Source organism: Anabas testudineus, chromosome 6, assembly GCF_900324465.2.
Source record: "Anabas testudineus chromosome 6, fAnaTes1.2, whole genome shotgun sequence".
Taxonomy (NCBI): domain Eukaryota; kingdom Metazoa; phylum Chordata; class Actinopteri; order Anabantiformes; family Anabantidae; genus Anabas; species Anabas testudineus.
The window spans coordinates 7,542,137-7,558,506 of record NC_046615.1 but is presented as its reverse complement, the minus strand read 5'-3'; the positions used below and the strand labels follow the sequence as shown (position 1 = coordinate 7,558,506).

The following is a 16,370-nucleotide window of genomic DNA, read 5'->3' as shown; positions in this document are numbered from 1 at the left end:
GCATAAACAAACCTTAGTAGGCTAAGGAACTGTGGTGGGATAATTAACAAATGCTGCGGACAACAAAATGATGTGGTGGTCAGATCTGAAATGAAACTCACTTGTATTTATGTAATAAAAATGTTGTCATCAAAATGTCATCAATAGTTTCTGTATTTATTCATTTTATTTTTACAGTGCATCCAACAAAAGGAAATATGATGTTCCTTTAATTATAGCAAAACAAACACATTTGAATTATTAGAAATGTAATATTCAGTCACCTCTCTCTAATCATCTTTGATTACTGAAATATGCACAGTTTCACAGAAACATCTGAATAATGATTAGTTGGTAAATCGTATTTAGTCCATTTTAGAAAGGTAAAGCAGGAATGACTCCAAAGTATTTACCCTACCTACATAAGAAATCGTTCTACTGTATATTATCCTTTTACACACTGTTCTACTAGTGCTCTGCTCTACAATGTCTTGACATTTTGTCAAGTTAATTATTCCCATCACTTTACAAAGCAATTCTGTCACTTCTAAGACATCAGCTTTTAGTTGAGGTGGTTAAATGATGCAGGAATACAACAACACTGCCTCAACTATTGTGAATATACATTCAGGTGTCATCAGTAACACCTAAAACATCACTATGCCAAGTGATTTCCTGTTTGTACTCTACGAATCTAGAAATGTACAAAGTTATTTTTCTATCTCCTGCATGCATCATATTTTAAGACAAACCAGCGTGCAGAGAGATGGAAGCCTTGTTGGGAACCGTACTGTATGTACACCAAGTAAATAAACAGAGAGTGTGGACGCAGTAGTGCTGATGGTTTGTTACTGCAGAAACTTGTGGAGACGTTGCAGGTAAACAGAAGTAAATTATTAAAACAGTTAGTAAAAGGCTTTGTAATTGTAATGCCACAGTTGAAAACCGGTGGGTTGTAACCACTCTACCATGTATGCGATGAACTCACTGTTTTATCTTCTTACATGGTTGGTGAAGAATCCCTTTGTCTCTTCTTGTGATTTTGACAAATATGCCATTTTTAGGTCCTAAAGTGCTCGATGACTTTAGTTCAAGAGGAACCTAATACAAGCAAAGAGCAGAGTACAAAATGTAAGAGAAACACCCACCATTCATGTACATGTTTTTTTCAAAGTAATGACCAAATATGGAAATAGGATAGATGCACGTTAAATCTGGCCTAGTACATTATTAGTCCAGTAAGTAATTTTGTTGCAAATGATGAATAAAAAAATGCAGTAAAAAAAAAAAAAGCTGTACAAGCTGTAGCCTTTTGTGAAAAAGTAACTTTAAATCTAATAACTGCAATCAGGCAATAACTGGCAAAGAGCTGCTACTAATAGTGACCAGCATTATTTTGGTAAACCATATAGATTTATCTTGCTGCAGTGTCTAGACATTACATTCAAGTCATTACTGAAAATCTAAATGATCTGCAGCAGAGTCTAAAGTCTTATACTCACCTTTGTGTCGGAGCAAGCCACAATGTTAAACGTGGAGAAAAGATGAACTAGAGCCATTTTGATTTCCAGCTGAGCGAGCCTCATTCCCACACAGTTACGGGGGCCTGCCCCAAATGGCAGGTATACAAACGGATGTCGACTGGACTTGGCCTCTGGTGTGAATCTGGAGGTCAACCACAAGTTTTAGTATGGGATGGGAACTTAAAAAGAGTAGAGATTTGGTGACTTAACGCTCTCTGTATTTAACACCTAGTGTGCTTAACTACAGCCTTCTACCTCTCAGGGATAAACCGCTCAGGCTCTGGCCAGTGCTCAGGGTCATAATGGAGGAATCCTGCTGGGATCTCCAACGTTGCTCCTTTAGGGAGGAACTGTCCATTTACTATGCAGTCATGCTCAATGTCTCGGGCAAATCTGTGTGAGACAAAGTGCAATGACATGCAAAAAAGGGATTCTGTATGACGAACTAAAAATGTGCTGTATGTATGTGTATAAACAACTTGTTTGTGACGTCGCTAAATTTTATGAAAAGGCACTTATTTAATGCTCTTAATTTACCTGAATCCAGGAGGGTAGAGACGCAATGCTTCACATATGACCATTTCTAAATACTTGAGCTCCTGGATGTTTGTATAATCTGGTGACTCCTACAACAGAAAGATTAATGATTATTCAGTAAAAGTATTAAACATGAAAATGAAAAAAAAACCTGTGTGCAATGAATTTGTCTTTTCATGGTAATAAAACCACCATCTGTCCTACTGTAATGTGAATAGATAAATAAGATCAGAAAATGACTCACATGCCTTGTGAAGAACTCATCCACCTCTTCCTGTATTTTGCGTTGACATTCAGGGTGTATGGCAAGGAGGTAGCATGTAAAGGCCAGCGTGTTGCTGCTGGTTTCGTAGCCTGCCAGTAGGAAAACAAAAGCCTGACCTACAATCTCATCTTCCGTCATCATCTTTTTCTGTGGACGCCTGGTGTGTGCCTCCTGCGGCTGAAGGTGGTCGCTGTCCTGATCTAAAGCCTGCGCCTGTGTGCGCTGGTTCACGTGATCGAGTTCACTGCCGTGGTTCGCTGTCTCAAAATTTTCCACAGACACAGACTCCTTGCTGGTTCGCGCATCCAACATCAGCTGAAGAAAATCTCTGCGTCTCTACAAACAATTCAACAGAAAAGACACATTTTTGGAAGACTCCTCTAAAACTAATGAAATGAACAAAATGGTCTGAGCTAATTAAATTTAATGATGAATAATATCAAATGAAATAAGTTCCACCTGTTCAGGAGGCTGCTCCTCTCTTTGCTCAATGATCTTCTGAATGGTGCTAATAAAGAACTGGTTCATCTGGTCTCGTCTTTTGTTGGGGATGAGTCCCGCCAGAGGAGCCACAATGGAAGGAAAAGCAACTGGACACACAAACCACATTTGTTCATGTATTCAAACGTGAAATGCAAACCTCGTTGTACATGGAAAGTGTCTGTTTGTATGTTCGTATGTTTGTATGTATAACTCATATGAAAATATTAACACAAATACACTGAACTGACTGAAAAAAAGCATGATGGGCCTAAAGAAAGAAAAGGAGAAGAACATCTGAGCATGGCGGACAAACGGGTCATCTGGGTTGTTCTGAGAGTCCACCTGAGTAGCAAAGGCCACACTGGCGATAACATCCATGGTGAAGCAGCCAAAACACCTGCACAACATGCACACGATCAAAAATATGAGCGAGGACAGAGATAAGAAAATAAGACAATCATTCTAATTCTTCATTGTGTTGTGATTACTTGTGGATGTCAAAGGCCTCTCCTGACTCAGCATACACATTCAGGTTCTTCATCAGGGCGTCTGTGGCTGTGTTGATGAGCGGGACCATCTACAGGAAAAAGGAAAAGACAATGGCAATCATAACTACAGAGACCTATGGGCTGCATGTACATGTGCATACTGGGAAACTGATTTAATTTTTACTTCAGTTAAAGGCTTAGGGTGGCACCACCATAAGTGAATAAGACATAGTTACCATAAGTTAATATTATCAGTGCATATAGATCTGTGACATTTGCAGAACAAAACATTTTATGATCTGCTTTTCCAACTAGCAGATTTAAACACCAAGAAATAATCAAAATCTGTTACTTTCCAAGCAGCATTCATTCAATGAAAGCATTCCTGTCTCACCTCTTTCATCCTTGCAGCACTGAATGATGGGGTCAGGATGCTGCGCACTCTCTTCCAGTGCTCATTCCTCAACATTAACAGACAGTCAGACATTGGCTTAGTGGCAAAGCGAAGAGTCTGCACAGACGAATGGAAAAGCACAGGCCAGAATTCTATTATCATCACTTCATCCAAACTTAGGCTGAAGTCATGAGTATAATGTATACTGTATATGCATGTTGTGGGTAACGTCCTCACCATTCTGTTTGGAAAGCTGTTGAAGTCCCTCACCATCACTTGTCTGAGCATGTCAGGGTCCGCTACCACCACCACTGGTTTCCGGCCCAAGTAGTACCTTAATACAGAACAAGTGGTGCCTCAGTCAAATCAAAAGATCTTTATCTAGTAGGAACCCAGGTCATTTCACAATGAGGACGACATTAACTCTTGGAAATGTCTGGATTATCATTTCATCAAACTTTCGTAAAGTAAAAAAAAGGTTTCTTTTTACTTACCCACAAACACGGCCATGTGTCTTTATGAGATCATTGATTGGGTTAAAAAAACCCTGAAAAGGTGACAGAAAAATGTTGACTTAATAAAACAAATTCAATTAAGAAATTTTTTAATTGTGTTTACCCAAAGACAAATCAAATGTGACCTGCTTCCTTTGAACATACTGCCCCTTGCTTGCAAACTGTCCATAGTGGGATCTGCAAGGGCATGATCAGCTGTGCACACATCTGTTTGCCATCAGTCTATGAAATCATTCAGACTGACAGTATATTGAAAAGTAAGATTTAGATTAAGATTATGATTAAGAAAGTTTATTCTTCTTTGGGGTGGCTGTGGCTCAATAGGTAGAGCAGTAATCTCCCAAACATAGGATTGGTGGTTCGATTCTCATGTCACATGCCAAAGTGCCTTGGGCAAGATACTGAACCCCAAGTTGCCCCCGGTGAGTCAGATCAGCTGCATAGCAGTCCTGCCATCTGTGTGTGTGCTTGTGTGTGTGAATGGGTGAATGAGACGCAGTGTAAAGTGCTTTTAGTACCAGTTAGGTAGAAAAGCGCTGTGCATAAATGTGCATACATTTACCATTCTTCTCTAACTGTGCTAAATATGTAAACTTGTAGAAAACTGTAATGAAACTGAAGCTGATTTTCCCGTCATACAGCATCTTACCTGGCGAAACATGAATATATTGCCAAAGAAAGGCACTGGCTTTGGATGTCTGATGCCACATCGAGACAGAACAGAAAACGGGTAAATTGAATACCTAGAAAACAGAGCACACAGATGTGTCAACAGGTGCTAAATAAAGTGAACAAAAAAATACGGACACATATTTCCCAAAGGATTGTGTTTGGTTGATTTAGTTAGTTTTTTATCAGCTCTATTAACCATGATTATGTTACAAGTAATGTAAGGGCAAACATTCACTCACCAGTAGAGAAGACCTAGAAAGACGAGGAAAAGGCTCAGTGTCACAGACAGTCCACTGCTCCTGATGTTAAATGCATTTAGCAGCTCAGCTACAGCCTCCATGGTGGAAAAACACTCATCAGTTCAGCACTGCCTGCATAAGATGATGGTGTTAATCAACTTAGATAATGCTGGAAGTGTTTTAACTACAAATTAATAAACAAATACATTACTATAGTTATGAAATGTGACCCAAAGAGCAGACTACACACATCTCAGATGGTTGGTTTCCTGCCACTGATTTGCTTCAGCAGCTTTGTGTAAAATTTTGACAGGACTCCTCTTTTCGTGGCTGCTTCCCTTTCTTTTCTTTACAAGTGGGGTTATGTCCCTCTTCACCGACGATAACTCTAATTTGTGTTCAGCACACATGCTACACGGCCAAACCACGTTTGTGATGCTAGGCTACTAGCTAGCTGACAAGATAGCATGTAGCTCGTTAAATGTCTACTCGTTGATCTCTTTGCTGCACCTCGAGTAACGTTTTCTCTGTAGGGAAAGTTCATAATATAACGTTAAACATATGACAAACAAACAAAAAAAAACAAAAACGTGTATACACTCACCTCAATCTCACAATGTCAATATTATTGTCGGGTCTTCTTCTGCTTTAATTTGCTCGTACAACAATGGGAAGCTGAGTTGACACTGACACCTACTGTACCGGAGGAAAACAACGACACCCGGCTCAGTGGAAATAAGGAAATGCAGAAATCTTCAACATAACTACTTTAAGTATACTATCAGTGGATGATTGACATGATCAACAACCAAAACAACAACAACAACAAAACCACCTTAGCACTCCTGCATGTTTTCCAATTACTGATCCTCAGGAACAGATCGTAAGGCTTGCGCTGCAGCATTGGGATCAGTTGAGAGGATTAAGGGTTTGCGTTTTTTTCTCTGAAGAACCAGCACCCTCAACTTCTGGCTTCCGCCCCTCCACAAAAAAGTGCAGAGAGAAGAGCCGGGTGGAAGGGTTAGGAGGCCAGGAAGGTTTATGAGGGAGATTTCAGGGCGAAGCACAAAACTTCAAATCTGTCAACATCTGGTTTCGGCTCTTCCATAAAAAAAGAGCAATGAAGAAAACAGTGAGCAGGTCACTGCCAAGAGGCAGAGGAGGAGCGGCACAGTAAACCTGAGGGATGCAGTGAGGAATGACTTCTGCCCATCGCTTCAGTTCTTGGAGATCACTGACCAGAGCGATCCATGCTGGTCAAAATTGCCAGATTTATATCAAATCTTAAATTCAGACCTTCGCATCTGGCAGGCAGAGCTTTTGTAACCCTGAATGCTTTAGATCTTGCTGGATAGGTTATGCCTGAGGTATCCTTAGCATCTAGTGGGGCTGGAGCATCGAGCACCAGGACCTGGATTCAGGGCCAGTATGTAAATTAAACTGATAGTTCCATAAAAAAAAAGGTTTTGTAATAAAACCACAGTTGGCTATAAATCATCACTGAAAGGCAGCGATGTTAGTGATCATTGGTTATAAGAATTTTACTACGAGTTTCTCACACTTTACTGTGAATCACAGTGCCCACATGCACAAATCTGCCTATTTAAATGATTTATCAAAGTTTAGTTAACCATACACGACAATACAGATCAACATAGCTGTTTGCACATGCTGTATGTTTTGTGTGATATATGTGTGTATTTGAACCCTTCAGATCTAAATAAAAGAGTTCTTGAAATGAATTCTTAATAAGTCTGAACTGAAGCTCTATTTTATAGATAAATACATTTTCACTCTTCCTCTCGTCCACAAGGGAGGAGAAGCCAGTTCTCTTCACCTGAAGTAAATACCCACTAGACAAAGACAAATGTGCACAAGGAGAGGAAATTTTTAGGGCACAAGAGAAAACTAGATTTGAATAACGGCAGAGCACTCTGTGTGATGTGTCGTGTCTGATGCTTCATGAGTCCAGGTAAACTGTTCGCTGTAAGAAAAGGGCAAAGGAGCTAATGAAATCCCTTCCACCCAGCCTTAAGAAACTCTTACTGCACCTCAAAATACACATTTGCTCCCAGATGTCAAACCAGCACAAATCACAAGGGTAGATTTTTTTATGTATTAATATACCATTGGGTGAGCACAACACTAAAAAGGAAAAAACAAACAAAAGAAAAAATATTTAAAAGATTTTTTTTAGCATTTTTTATCATGTTTAGCATTTGTATATGTTAAACATGTTATTTGATTCATATTGGCATTGAACAGGATACTGTACCAGTCATAAATATGACATCTACAATAAAACTAAATTTGCACTGCACTTCCTTGAATTGCCAGTGGAGAGCGCTCACACACCATATTAAATACATACAGATGATTTTCCAGGCTACAGAGATGGGTAACAATAGCACTGCAGCTTCAGTAAGTATCTGCAAGGTGCCATTTATTCCACTAAAGAGCAGAGCTGATTTAAAAAAATCCCATCAATTCTACCATCAGTTTAAAACACCTTAGTAGCTTTTCACACCAGTGCCTGTGGACCATTTAAATCCAGATGACATAGTGCCCTAATCATGCAGACTCGATGACAGATACTTATCCAAATCCCCTGAGGTGTTAAACTAAGCAGAATCCACAAGCTTACATTATGTGTTTATGTAGTTTAATACCACGAGACGTGTGTAATCAATCAATCTTCCTTCATAATGAGACATGGAATAGGATGTGAAAAGACCTTTGTGCTGAATTGTGAACAGTGACTCTTTAACTAATAAGTTAATACGCACGCCCGAGGTCTCCAACAGGGATAAACACTCCACATGCAAGTGAATCGGTGCAATTTGTTGAGCAGCATTCGTGCTCATGAGAAGGCATGCTGTTTACCTTTGGCCTCAGTGATCAAGACCACAGAGCGACTGACAGAAGGTTAAATGCATTAACAAAGCCAAAGAAAGTTATAGAACAAAAGAGGAGAACATCTGCATTCAGAGGAGGCTTTCTCTCAAAGTTTTTTCTCCTAAAGCAAAGATACACACAATGTTTCTGGTCTGATAAACATGCAACATCCTTTGCACAGCAAGCAGTCAGGCAGGAATAACAATGGGAGCTGGAGCAGCACTAAGCTATTAATGGAGAGACTAGCTGAAGAAGAAATAAGGAGTTGGTTGAACCTCGCCTGCTCTGAGGACCGCCAGAGGGCACTGGCAGCCTGAAATGAAACACGGTAAAGATCCCTTTCCCCCCCTCCTCTGCTAATCTACTACCGCTCAGACTGCATAAAGCCACTGGGTGTCAAAGTTTGGCATATGGGTGAATGCAATCTGAAAGCAATAGGATACAGTTAATGCTACATATAAGCATACAGACAACCTGCTATTTAACCATTCTTTACAGTAGGTGTTGACTTGCATTCTTTCTTCAATGCTCCGTGAAAACATGTGAACCTTTCCTGAGACCTTCACACTCCTTTAAACCATTCAAAATCATTGCACAGTCTCCATCAGCGCACAGTTAGTAGGACAACCTTTAAAAGGGCAAAACACCTGCAGGAGGCCTTCCATCATACAGAAACACAGCCTGCTGTTACATCACCCTGCTCTTTTATTGCCTGCTCCCATCTTTTTTTTTAAAAAAAAGAAAAGAAAAATGTTATTCTAAATTTGCAATTCAGACAATGCATGTCAAAGTTGTCTCTAAACAAGTCTGCAAAGTAACCTCTGAAGACCACACAGTTCGTGGAGTTGTACATTAAACTGCTCAAAACAGAAATATATTTGCGCAACCAGCACTTTAAAGACATTTTTATAAAATCTGTATGTCCAAGCATCACATTAAACATCAGGAGTGCTCAAATTTATAATTCATGAGAAATGGAGTAGCCTCAGAGCTATTTGTGTGTTTTTTAGCATACTGGCTGTTCATGTCCATAAATACTGACTGATTCAAGCCCACTGGAATAGAACATGTGAATGCTATTTTAAGGTGGAATTTCCCTGCAGGCAGAACAGAGAAGGAAAACTGATTTTAGACAATTTGAACCCTTCAGATTGCAATAAAAGAGGTCTAAAATGAATTCTTAATAAGTCTGAATTTAAGCTATATTTTATAGATAAATACATTTTCACTCTTCCACTCATCCACAAGGGAGGAGAAGCCTGAAGTAAATACTCGCTTTAAAGACAAATGTGCACCATCAACAGAAGAGGAAATTTTTAGGGCACAGGAGAAAGCTAGATTTGGCAGGTCATTCAGAGAGGGCAGACCTCGGTGTAGTTACAGCCCGGATACTGGCAGAGCACTCTGTCTGATGTGTCGCGCCTGATGCTTCACGAGTCCAGGTAAACTGTTCGCTGGCAAAGGAGCTAATGAAATCCCTTCCACCCAGCCTTAAGACACTCTTACCGCACCTCAAAATAAACATTTACTGCCAGATGTCAAATAATGCCTACCAGCACTAACCACAAATGTTACAATAGCATTAAAAATTCACAGAAATGTTGTGAATACTTCACCCAACTTCAAGATGCCCCAATTGTGCCAAATCAGAGCTTTACAATGCTTCTATATCAGCGAATATGAACTTCTATAAAATGACTTGAAGTAATGAAACCATTAAGAAAAACCCAGGAAGCAGGTCAATCTGGTATCAGTGATCTGCCTCCTAAATAGCCACTGTGTCCTTATTTACATTTAATTTCGGGTTAGTTTATCAACGGGCTTCATTTGATGGAGACAAAAACAACTAATTACTGTGCAAATAATGTCACCTGCGTTGGCCCTTCTTTTCATGCCTGATTTGTCTTTGCGGTCGAGGATGCATGTTCCTTTGTCCTCCCTCCTGTTCCAGTTAATGCTTGCCTGGTTTCCTGGCCCTGGCTGCTCCCACTGTAGTCTCATCATAGCTTATTTACATTACATTACATAATATTTGAATGAGGCCTGCTGAGAGATTAGTAGAGACATAGACACATACACGCACACACAGTGCAAAGTAAGGCTCTCACATCCATAGCAACTATTGCTGTATTGCTGCTGTGGTTACTGGTTCACATGTTGAAACAGCTGGGGACGTGCTGAAACACAAATATAATGATTATCAGGAAAAGTTGACAGGGATCAGAAACTTTCACAATCACACATGACTATTGCAAAAAAAAAAAAAAAAAAAAAAACCTGACATTGACCACATTCACTGTGTAACAGATAACTATGGCCCACATTACATCATCATGGGTAATCCTGAAAGTTGTATAGCAAGAGAATAATCTCCCAACACTGTAGTTCTCCCCAGCTTTATGAAGCATTTTACTATTTTTAAAAGATAATGATATGTCAGTTTTATGTTTCCAGTAATAAAACAACTTATATTAAGTTATCATGTTATATTAACTATGTTATTTAAAGTAGAGTTAAAGCTGTGTGCTAGTCCTGTTTTGAATGTTTTATTGTCCATTGGCAAGAGTCAAGAGAAAGAAGCTCTGACAAAACATAATCAGTCGCTTTAGGTTGTTTGTCCAGGGTCACTAGGTAACCAGGCTTAAGCCATTCAATTCAGTTCAAAGGATTTCAGATTAGGATTTGAATGACAAAACCACCAAGGTACCTGTCTGCCATACAGCACAAATAACGCCACATTTGCCTATCAGGCCATATGCCGGGAGCAGGGGGAAACAAAGAACAGTAGATGAGAGTTGCTCTGGGAGGATCAATGAATGGGAAAAAAATGAAAAAGAGGGAGATACATGGTTCTGTTGAGACTAATTTATGCAAACATTTATTCATAGACATTCACTGCCTCTCATGTACACCCACATAATGTCCTCATGAAGGCAAAAGAGTGGAGATTTGTTGAAGGCTTGCACAGCGGCGCTAAGGAAAGAATTTTCAGAATCCATTAGCAACTCAGGGTCAAGTCTTTACTGATTTGAAATGTAAAAAAGTGACATGGAGAGAAAGTGAGAGCGGGACGAGCAAAGCTAAATTCACACATGCCTGGTCGCACACCACACGAACGAACGGCTCTCTCCTTCACAATGAGTTTTGATGGGACGGTTCTCTCCCTGTTCATTATCCAATAAGGCCACTGAACACGGGTCATCATCCTGTATCAGAAAATTACCATTTCAATTACCATGTTAGCGGAGACAGCTGAAGGCTGCAGCATACATCCATCAGATGCCTTTCTGCCCAGCCCCACATTTATATACAGTAAGCCAAGGATTGTGGGAATGGATGGGGGAAGAAACGACATGGGTAATGAATAACTATTACACGAGGACCGAAAGTTCTTTTCACTGCAGCAGATATCAAAAATAAAAAAAAGTGGAAGGAAAACAAATTGACTATATGTGATGATGTGGTATGTATAGTGTCCTGCTGTGAGAACCCAATTATTAATGAGCAATAATCAATGTCTGACAACAGAGCTAATGCATCATAAAAGATTAAATAAATGCGACTAGTAGTGTACGTGTATTCAAATTAAACACAGTTTTACATTAAGTAATTTAGTCAAGCACATTCTTTGGCCCGCACGATGTGGGATATGTGGCCGTGTTACTGATCTTGGCTCATTATCCCTGCACTTTTCAATCTTGAGTACATGAATGCGATGTGCATCAGCAACACAAATGAATCACAGCATAGTCTTCAAGGCTCTTTCAGAGTAGGTCTTTGTGTGTGCAAGCTATAGGAGAGCTGCAGGGAAATCACTGTCATCAAGGGGGAGAAAGTTAATAGAAGAACATCACAATTAACTATGCATGAGGAAAAAAAATGCACACAATATAAGAGATGAGGGATCCATCTTGTATATTGCCAACCTTTATTGCCTCTTAACGACATAGGGAAACACTGTATTTCGTTCAGCATTCATGTATTCAAGAGTGCTCATGTTTGTGTTTGCATGCAGTTTAACTTCCCGAGGGTTCAGTGTAGAAAAGAAGGCTTATCTAACAATGTGTGCCGCATGACAGCTGTTGACATTCAAAACATCACTCAGAAATCCACTGCTGAATAACTCGACATTATGTGTAGGGCCATTTAAGCCAAGCATATTAAAGAGCGGTTCTGTTTTGCCCACAAGTTCTTTTTCGAAATCCTTCCCCCATCAGGGTAGTTTTATTTTTGTCATTATTTGATATGGAGATCGTACAATGTAGTCATAAAGTACGACAAAAACATACATTTTAACAAGGTGCTGGTTCTTTTTCTTTCCAAAATAACAACATCCCAAGTCACCGTACTGCAAATCAGCAGTATTAATCAAAAAAAGGTGAAGCCAGAGCTTTTGTGTGCTTTTTGTGTCAGCCACTGAGCCAGGGGTGATGGATGCTTTGCCCCGCCGAGATAAAATCTGTCTAGGTTGATGTTGCGTGTGTGAATAATGTATTAGAGATGATGACCCCTCCTTGACCAGGAGATGGACAGAAATAACACTGACGTCAGCCCCGAGTGTCATGGTACCAGACGGCACGGAGAGAGGATATAGAGGGGATATTAAGCCTGCAGTGCTTTTCAGGGATCAGCTACACCTCTCAATCTACCCTTCTCTCTGTCAGGGGAAATGCATCTGTGTCAAGCTCCCTCTTTCTTGTCTTTTCATAGTGACGTGACAGGCATCTGTGAGCGGAGAGGAGAGGAGAGGCCAGTAACTGGGATGAGATGGGACTATGGATAGATATATTTTTGCAATGTCTACATGTGCACACACACAAGCACACACACACACACACACACACACACACACACACACACACACACACACACACACACACACACACACACACACACACACACACACACACACATATTGTTATTTCCAATAACACAGCACATTTTTAGGTAGATAAGCCTGGTGTCATGTCATAAATTTCATCAAATTATAAAATGACTTTAACTTTATTAAAGTAAGTATTAAATTGATATATTTTTTGTCACTAATTATTTTTGTCAGTCACTTCTGTATTCATTTAACCATTTCCCTTTTTACTTCTTTTTCCTCTCTCTGGCTATAAGTTTATTATGTGCACTGGGGTCAGTATGGGAGGTCTACAATTAGAGCCTCACTTTGCAGTTCTTCTCCAGTCTCCTGTCCAAATGATCAGAGCCTGGGCTTCTCACTAATATCTGCAAGAAAACCCACAGGAGGTTCTCTGCTCTGCTACCCCTTGCTTTCTTTCATGTATGGAGTCGTGTAGGCCTATGGTGACACTGCATGTTCACAACTTATTTCACAGCAGTGGACGATGGCAGCATACTAACCAGCTGGTCAGTCGACAAATCAGTGATCCTGTGAGTAGTCAGTGTCCCGCCATCCTAACAAATCAACCAGCTGGTTGTTATTTTATTCTAATGTGCGAGCAACAAACTGAAGATTATCTTTAAAAAAAATCAACTGAAGTAAGAACATTCACGTAAGAAGCGGTTTATTAGTAATTCTGTAGCACACAAACCAACATGGCAATATCTAATGACAATTCAAAGACTGAATTGTATAAGAAATATAACTATAAGAAGAATCTTTTCACCCAACTCAGAGCATAGATACAGGTCAGAGGTCAAGGACTATTGCAGAGAGCTGCTTAACATTCTGTCAGATTCACTGGAGGATTACTGAGGTTCATTAAGGAAAATGTGTGTCTAAAAATATCAACAAGAACGATCTCTCTTCTGCTATAACCCTTTAACAGAAAGTGTGGTCATTTAAACCAAACAGGTAAGATGTATCTGCGGTCATGTTAAAGGCAAAAATATGTTCTACATTTCTCTCTCTCTCTACTGTATCATTCCTACTTTCATTACCATCACCAAGCTTTTTTCTTTTACGGAAATAGTTTCTTTGTTAATGAGAACATTCAAATTTTACACCTCTTCTTTTAGGCTACTAATTCAGCATAATTAATTTCTGCACCATTTGAAGTCTAGCAGACTTCCACTATCATAATTTGTTATCAAGGACTTTACATCATGTGTAAATCTTTGTGATGTAAATGACTGATACTGTATGCATCACAGTGTGTGGCATCAAAGTCATCCACTTCTTAATAGTTGACTGATCTGTGTGTCCACACTTTTTGCAACGCTGCAGTAGTAGGCTGTGTGTTCTGTACTTTCTTTATCTTTCTCTCGTCTGCTCTACAGAAATCCTTAGCAGCGTTCCAGAAAGATAAACCAAATACAGAGAAGAACTAGCACCATCACTTCGGCAGATCTACCTATAAAGATGTCCGTAAACATTCAGAGGACTTCAGACAGGTGGAAGGTGAACTCACACATATACAACTGCATGTCACAGACTCTAAGGTTTTGTTGGACCGCTGTTATCTTTGATTCGGGCACACATTCACTGTGGGATCCTTTCAATAAACTTGCAATGTTACAACATTTATTCCCTTCCAGAGTTGCATTAATGTTTTTGCGAAGATCTTGTATTGATGATGGGAGAGTCAGACCGCTGCACAAAGCCTTCTCAAACACATCCTAAAGATTTTCAATGGGCTTAGGGTCTGGACTCTGTGGTGGTTAATCCGTGAGTAAAAATTATGTATTATACTCCTTGAAACTCTCTTTCACAATTTGTGGCCGATGAATCCTTGCATTGTCATATTAGAATGTGTCTGTACCATCAGGAAAGAAAAAAATCGATGGAATCACATATCGACCATTGATGGAATAACCTGGTCATCCAGTATATTCAGGTAGTCAGCTGACCTCATTCTTTGGACACATAACATTGTTGAACCTAGACCTGATCAACTGCAGCAACCCCAGATCATAGCACTTCCCCACAGGCTTGTACAGTAGACACTAGGCATGATGGGTGCATTGCTTCACCTGCCTCTCTTCTTACCCTGATGCACCCATCACTGTGGAACAGGGTAAATCTGGACTCATCAGACCACATGACCTTCTTCAACTGAACAGTTCTTAACCCAGTTCTAGTAGTTTCATCAATCTCCTTAGATTTTCTTTGCTTGATTCATGTCAAAAATTTGACCCTTCTGAAACAGATTAACATCTTCTCCACGACCCGGGATGTGTCTTCTGTCATGCATCAGTTATTCATCACTGCATCAGTTAGGAATAAATAACTTGTTGCCAGCTGAAACATAATCATCCATGCAGTAATTATCCAATGGGAGGCTCTTACGTAATTGCTTAGTTAAATCCAGGTGGTGTTTTTTTTGGATGTGCAGTGTATAACACATGTATTTTGATCTTTCCTAGTTCTCAAGGCTGTGAAACAGAGAGTAGTGAAGGACAAAGTCTGCTGGAGGAGGGCGTGAATTGCTGACCTTTATAAACAAGGTAGACACGGTCAGATTTTTATTTTTTAGTTGCTATTATCCATAGACATTCACTTCTTCTCAGAAAAGGATTAGTTTCTATTTACCATTCCTTCCATAATAGTCTCATTGCGTTATTGTATCAGTTTACTTTAAATATTGCTGGCAAAGAGACAAACAAACAGCTACTAGTTAATTTCCTCACACAGGAAAATGTTTATACAAAGCTATTTATTGTCACTGTGCAATGCAGTCTGCAGGAGCCATGAAATCTCTTGAGAAAATAGCAGAAATAAACACAAATATTTACTCTGTCCTACATCAGGGAGAAGAAATGCATATAAAACTGAAATTGCATAACTAGGTTTATCTTTATCTGTAATTCAATCGGGGACAAATCGGTTAAAGCAGGTGAAAAAGAGAGTGACGCAGAGAGAGTTCACTCAGAAAGCCCTCTTTGTGGAGACACTGTCTCCTGTGTGTGGAGAAAATGAAGCATTAGAGTGTGCGCTGGCATGGCAGAGAAGAGATGAAAGAGCGTCTGATTCCAGTCACTGAGATCTCCCCCTCCTGTGTTTGATCCTGCCTTCCGGTCGGCTGGCTGCCCGAGACCAGCGTAGAAAGCCAAGGCTTTGGTCAGGGCATTAGCATGGAGGAGAGGACAGAATGGCTTTCATAAGTTACAAACACATCCCCAAAGGTGCACACAGAAGCACACACTCACTCAGACATACAGGGGCAGTGATATATGTTGGAGGGGTTGCTTATCTGATTCAAGGAACTGGGGACATATGATGCTGCGTGATGTTCAGATTCTAAAGCCCCATGCAAATGGGTGATGTGCAAAATTTAAATACACACAAACACACATACTGTACACACACACAAACTCTGTAATCTGCTGGTCAGAGTGAGGAAGCACAGCAGAGAGGAGGTTATTACAGTGCAGCACGGGTACAGTATTTTTTTTTTTTTATGACAGGAACTGG

The 16,370-nt window shown here is 39.9% G+C and overlaps 1 protein-coding gene across 2 annotated transcripts; it reads right to left on the bottom strand.

Moving 5' to 3' along the window:
* Positions 1–135: 135 nt before the first annotated feature.
* On the bottom strand, positions 136–5,805 carry tbxas1 (thromboxane A synthase 1 (platelet)). 2 transcript variants are annotated; one of them, XM_026366420.1, is made up of 14 exons: positions 5,700–5,805; positions 5,096–5,227; positions 4,834–4,927; positions 4,164–4,216; positions 3,907–4,003; positions 3,670–3,786; positions 3,276–3,364; positions 3,036–3,184; positions 2,764–2,894; positions 2,284–2,640; positions 2,040–2,128; positions 1,758–1,895; positions 1,482–1,644; positions 136–1,080 (listed from the first exon to the last, which is right to left on the bottom strand). In XM_026366420.1, the coding sequence occupies exons 2-14, from the start codon at positions 5,194–5,196 to the stop codon at positions 964–966; spliced, it is 1,695 nt and encodes a 564-aa protein (XP_026222205.1). In that variant the 5' UTR covers positions 5,197–5,227; positions 5,700–5,805; the 3' UTR covers positions 136–963. The 2 variants fall into 2 exon arrangements, with proteins under 2 accessions (XP_026222205.1, XP_026222206.1); XM_026366421.1 differs by having other exon boundaries at positions 5,096–5,223; positions 5,700–5,778.
* Positions 5,806–16,370: the final 10,565 nt, after the last annotated feature.